The sequence below is a fragment of the Metopolophium dirhodum genome, chromosome 2, assembly GCF_019925205.1.
Source record: "Metopolophium dirhodum isolate CAU chromosome 2, ASM1992520v1, whole genome shotgun sequence".
Taxonomy (NCBI): domain Eukaryota; kingdom Metazoa; phylum Arthropoda; class Insecta; order Hemiptera; family Aphididae; genus Metopolophium; species Metopolophium dirhodum.
Window position 1 is genome coordinate 42,263,034 of NC_083561.1, and position 6,503 is coordinate 42,269,536.

Here is a 6,503-nt window from a genome sequence, read left to right on the forward strand (position 1 = left end):
ACCTATACTCTATTACAAATAAGATCAGGCTTCGGCGGCGACAAGTTTTCGTTTCGCGACGGTCAGAGGTCGTCCCCACTACTGCGGCGTGTCATGCGCTGTCACGCCCATGTGCACAACTCGACCGTCGAAGCCTGATCTTATTTGGAATAGAGTATAGGTAATAAAACAGATAATGATCTTACCTTTATATTTAATTATATGTAAATTCACTCTTATACTAATTACACCACAAAATTGTAGCAGCTGAACTCAAATTTAGTATGGAGTACATTTTCTGAGATTCTGTGTCCTTTTAAGGTGTTAAGGAGAATATTTAAAATATTAAAAATATTGAGAATGAATATGAGCTAACAGGGAAATTAACAGGTCAATTTAGGTGAATTTTTTCTTAAAATGATAATATTTATTTATGTGTTAACATTATGGATTATCAATACTTTTCTGACTACTGATATTATAAAACTAAAATATTGTACCTCTAGAGTATAAAAACTTTTTTGTCGAGCAATCCTTTTCAATATTCTATTTCTTGCACGTTCTTTAGCACGGAATTCAGGATCCATTCTTCTTTGACGTTGTCTTTCTTTATCTCTTTCTTTTTTTAATCGATTGAGATCTTCCAAATCTACATTAACTTCATTATCTAACCTAAAAATATAATATTATTAGTTGAAAAGTTAAAAAAATTATCTACTTATTTATATATCTTACAATGATGTGATTTTACAACAGTCAATATTAGCTTCTGAATATAATTTATCAATGTTATCACCATAAAGCCCTTTAGATCTAGATAGTCTTTTAGCAATCGTGTTTTTTCCTCGTTCAATTGCTCTTAACTCTGGATCCAAACGCCTTTTTCGTTGTCGTTCACGGTCACGTTCTAAGCGACGTTTCCTAGATTGTTCTCGTTGTTCATCTGTCAATGGTCTTCTGGGCATTTTTATGCTGTGTAAACATGAAAACATTTAACTTTAGTATAAATTATTATGTTAGTTTAAATACTTACAATCACATAACTATGTAGATGGATAATTTATATTGTATTTGTATAACATTTATATGGACTAGATTAAAAAGTACTGACTTCGTTTTTTGATATCAAATACAACAATGGCAAGGTTGTATTTAATTGTCATGACTAAATTTGTTTTAACATTCATAAATATTTATTCAGTCTTCATCAAAATTGTTCTGAAAAATATGAAAATGTATGCATTTAATTTAACATGAAAATTTGTTAAATTAAAAATTTTTTTATTTAACATTTTTCGTTAAACAAGACACCTATAAGTAGTTCTTGGGTGAACTTGCATATTAATAAAACGTACACTCCACAATGTCCCTCATCAGTCATCATAGTCAACACAGTGGTGCGCAACCTTTTTTGATCCACGACTCAAAATTATTTATTTTTCCCTCTTCCTACCAACATTATGTAAGTGTATAATATATATATACTTAATAGTTTTAGTGTATACAAAAATTTATATATTAGTATTTTGTATTCATATATTAAATCGTTAATTTTAGCCAATTTTTATATTTCTTTAATTTAACTAATCCAAAAAATACAAAAATACAAAATTAGTTTTATAAAATATAAAATCTAAAATTAATTAAATGACTGCAATTATTATAACTATAATCAACATTTTAGTATATTTTTTAAATTATAAAATTACTATTATATAATTTAATGAGAGACCTAAGCTTGCATTGTAGACATAATTGATTATAATGTTTGGTTTGATATTTGATACTGCTACTCTTAAATCTGATTAGACATTTAATCTGGAGCGATATTAGTTTTTATTATCGCTAGTGTTGAAAATGAGGTTTGGCATAAATAAGTTGATGCAAAAGAAAGTAAAATCGATATGGCTTGTTTTGATAATTCTGGATATTCAGACTTGATGGAAATTCAAAATGTATCACATGCATCACATGTATCTCAAGTCAATAATTTTTTTGCTTATTTTATTTCTTTGATACCTATTAAAGTTAAATGAATTTCTTATCCATGCTAGATTTTTTTCTAGAAAATCTTTAAACCGTGTGGCACCGTGAATTAAAATTTGTTTGTAAACTTATTAGAAGAGCAGTTATAATTTCTTTTATCCTATTAATATCAATACCGTTATCCCTAAAGAATTCTGATAAGCATGGAAACATTACAAATTTGTCATCGTCGATATAATTTTTCTACGGAAGTATTTTATTTTTAAAACCATCGATTTTGTAAGAAAAAAATACAAAATAAAAATTATATAAAATTATAAGCATTAATACAATTAACTCAACAGCTCGTACAGGCTAATACAACATAATAACCGTGAGATTAAATTAAATTTAAAAATAACCCATATACTGCAAGATTCAATAGAACTTGTCATCTAAAATATAAAATAATATACATAGTATATAATTTTATTATTTGGTGTTATAGTATTGTCAACCCTGCAACCCCCTAATAAATATTTTTGACTAAAATAGATCTAGGTAGCTGAATCTATTGATTCAGTGGCGTAGACGAGGGGGATGACTTGGGGGTCTGACCCACCCCTCCTGGCTTTTTATTACCTTGGTAAAAAGTTTTGAGAGGGTGGGGGATTCCCCTTCTATTTAGCTATGTCGTTTTTTTTTTTTATCCCTACCCTTTCAGAAATCACGTCTACGCCACTGTATTGATTATGATTTTATGAAAATCAATCAAAAAATGTGGATTTGGATGAGATTATACGTTTTAGGCATTTCATTTCATACAGTAGATATATTTATTAATTATGGCTGATCGTGTATTTCGTTGCCTGTGTTAAATTAAATAATGCCAGTATATTTACCCAGTCTTACACAATGTTAATACTATAGATATATATATAACAGTTATTTGGGTGGTTTTCACCGAATCAAGAAAAACTTCCATTTACTGTCACCTCTATAGGGACCTCAATGAAACGGTCAATTTTTTTAGTCCCGTTGAGTGTTATCCTAGTGTTGTCCTACCTCTATAGGACGGGCACCTCTAAATAGCGGTCATTATTTATAGTCCCTTCAGTGACTGCTATTTGGAAGTTCTACTGTACTATAATAATATTATATAAGCCAAATACCGCTCACTCACTCACTCATTTCTACATTTCAAAAACTACACATACCTATGAACTTGAAATTTGGAATAGTGGTTCCTCTAATGGTCTAGATGTGCAATAAGAAAGGATTTTCCGATACTCGTATTTCAAAGAGATGGTCAAACAGGGATCTTGAGATTCACGTTTTAAATTGAAACTTTTTTGTTTGTTTATAAATGGTTGCCATTGGTTGCAGATTATAATAGCAATAATAGAATAAATAATTATACAAGTATTTTTTTTTTTTTTGTATATAAATGGTTGTTATTGGTTACTTAGGCAGATCAGGTACAAGCATGCATCAAATTGTTGTGCTTATGGCCTAGAAATAAAGAAAGCATATCTTAAAACCAAATGTATGTGTGTAGCTAATATGCTCAAAAACTACTCAATTTAATTTGACGAAAAAAAGTTTAGAGAGTAAGTAGTTTAAACCACGTTAAAAAATATAGACGGTGCTAAATCTAATCCGCGACTTGTAGTTGCCCATCTAGGTTGAATTATTTCACAAAGCTGATTTGTCCGTGAACTGTACATTAAAATTGATATACACTCAGACAGAGATATACCTTCTAAATTAATAAATAGGATTCGCCACAAAAAAAACTACACACAGATATTCAGCTTGTATAAAATTAAGTTCTAATATATAGTTCTTATATACATATTATTATGAAAATTAATAACTATTTTATTTTATACAATCAATCACAACCCTAGACTAACAAAAAAATATATTTTGGGGGGCACATCCTCGGGTATAGGATTACCTATGTGGCTACGTACTAAATATTTTCAGAACCATAATATAGACTTGGCTGTGGATATTTACACTCACAATTCACACACCATTGCATTTTAATTAATATAGATTAGGGTTCAACTAAAATGTTAAATTTAATATTGAATCTTTTGCATAAGTACCTGTATTATTTACAATTTTGTAACCAAAGCGTCAAATGAAAAATATTTCACATATTATATTCCCATATGCACCTCTGCTGAACATTTAACAGAATTTCATAGTCTTTCTAGTTTAAACACCATTGATACAATAGCTTATCAAAATGACCCGAAACATTAGTATAATCCAACATCATGAAACATACTGACCTACTACTAAATAATTTTAGGATGAAATGTCTGATAGGTTAGGATCATTTGGATAGTGCTTGGAGTAATATCCATGTACCTAAGCAATTCTATGGTTTTGGATGAAATGTATTATGCTATGGTGCACGGAAATTGATTCAATTGTATGGTTCACTAAAATTTAATAGACCAATCGTGGGCCACTAAATTTTGTCAAAGGGACGACCATAGGCTCTCTCACGTATAGTGCAATCCGTTGCCATTAGTATTATAAATTATAATGGTACAAAACGTATAGAAGAACGGCAATGATTTGTAACCCAAAGCCATCTTCAGCTACCTCCTTCTACGTATAGGTGCATTGAAATTTGCAAACATAAGAATGAAAAGAAGCCTCAAGTACCGACAAATTACAAAACAACGAATCGCATATTCAATATTGTACTTATGCGTGTTATTTTCATTAAATCAACAATGGTGCTCATTGCCCGTTGGTCACAACCATGACAACGAAAGACGAACGGGCACAGCTGAAATGCTATACGCGACGAATAACAATAAAAGATATCGTTTAGCCAAGATTCTGACAAAATGACAAACACAAAAATATCGGTACGAATGCACGATCTGTGCGTCCTTATCGTTATTATAACGGCATGTTCGTCTCTTATTCGTCGGATTGCGTAATAAGTAATAAGAAAATGTACGACCTGTCAACCCGAACGGACCGAGACGTGGTAAGCCATGTCAAAGTTGTCAAGTGCGAATCACGTAGGAGGTGGTAGACGAAACGGATCTATATTCTATCTCTATGGTATAAACGTTAATTACCTGGCATTGGCCCAACGCGACATCACATCGTTTGACGTCGTCGGGGACCGGCATTGCGGAATCCGACGATAAATTTATTGCCTTACAGCGTCGCACACGTTACGAAAACGGCCGTAACGCGGCGTCGCGGAATGTCGGAATACCTACGAAGAAAGACGAGAAGTCGAGAATATAACTACTATAGTCACTCGACGACGACCGACGACGACGACATTAATAATTGCGGAATTATTGTATGCACATTGCACGCCGCCGCGTCGTCGCCACTCGTCACTGTCTCGCCTGCAGGCCGCAGTTTAGTTGAATTTACTATTTACATATTAATATTAAATATTTACCGATTTTCTACGCACAGGCATGCGTAAAAAAACTAACGTAATAATGATAATAATAATAACAACAACAACAACAACAATAAAATATATAATCTCTTTTGCCGACGCTCCGGGATTCGGGACTCGTGGTCCATGGACGGAGCATTACGATTACTGGTGGGCGGGGTTGGGTGGAGCGGTCACAACATTTGCTTACAGCGGCTACAGATTATATAATCTGTGTCTGTCACAGCCATCATAATAGCAGTGTCGTCATTTCCGACAACATAAAATATGTTTATTCGCATATTTATACAATATATTATTAAGACACAAAATTAAAAATGCATATTTTTAAAAAAAACATAATTTCCATAATGATTAATAAATAAATCATAAATTAATAATTCATTCAGAAACAATATAGTTGTTGTATATTATTCATCAATCCATTATCGTACAATAACATTGTTAAAACCCAATAACCGATCGCACAACCTGAAATTCTATCGCGCATGTGCGTAGTAAATAGTAATCGAGTAATAGTCGAACAGCGCACTCACGCCGCTGCATAGGGTATTGACTATTGAGTAACACCACAGAATATATGAAATTTCATATTCTGTGGTAAATTTCATATTCTGTGGTAACACTCTGTCACTCTAGGGCCACTAGAACCAGCCCATTACCACGATTAAAGATAGCTATCTATCTAAAAAAAATGGAAACTAAAAATGTCCGATTTTGGTTTTTTGTGTAACTCTAAAACAAATGACCGTAGGTACATGAAATTTTGATTGAATGTTTATAATTGCATTTCCTATACACCATAACATTTTCCAAATATTTTGACTTATTTTGAGCTGTTTACGGACATTGTCAATTTCCATTTTTTTTAGTTTTTTTTTCTATAAATATCGATAAAATTTTATCTGTTGGGTAAAAAAGTGTGAAAAATTAATATAAGGCTCCTGATATATCGTTCTAATAGCAATTGAAAAATATTAAAAATACAGGCATAATTTTTTTTTATAAGCATTTAAAGTTCAAATTTTGACAACATTTATCAAATTTATAATTTATTAATTATTTTGTAGTTGAAAATGTATAACATGTTTAACTTTTATGACTA

General features: G+C 31.4%; 1 protein-coding gene across 2 annotated transcripts in view; it reads right to left on the minus strand.

Moving 5' to 3' along the window:
* Positions 1 to 5,533, minus strand: part of LOC132938480 (zinc finger CCCH domain-containing protein 13-like) — a 42,018-nt gene extending 36,485 nt beyond the window's left edge. Inside the window, exons 1-5 of one of the 2 annotated variants that reach the window (XM_061005339.1) lie at positions 5,058 to 5,533; positions 3,162 to 3,456; positions 1,013 to 1,197; positions 715 to 951; positions 480 to 651 (exon numbers count right to left, since the gene is read on the minus strand). In XM_061005339.1, the coding sequence (XP_060861322.1) occupies positions 480 to 651; positions 715 to 944 (402 nt within the window). In that variant the 5' untranslated portion in view covers positions 945 to 951; positions 1,013 to 1,197; positions 3,162 to 3,456; positions 5,058 to 5,533. The remainder of the gene's footprint in view (positions 1 to 479; positions 652 to 714; positions 952 to 1,012; positions 1,198 to 3,161; positions 3,457 to 5,057) is intronic. The other variant, XM_061005338.1, reaches the window with a different exon arrangement.
* Between the last annotated feature and the right edge of the window lie 970 nt (positions 5,534 to 6,503).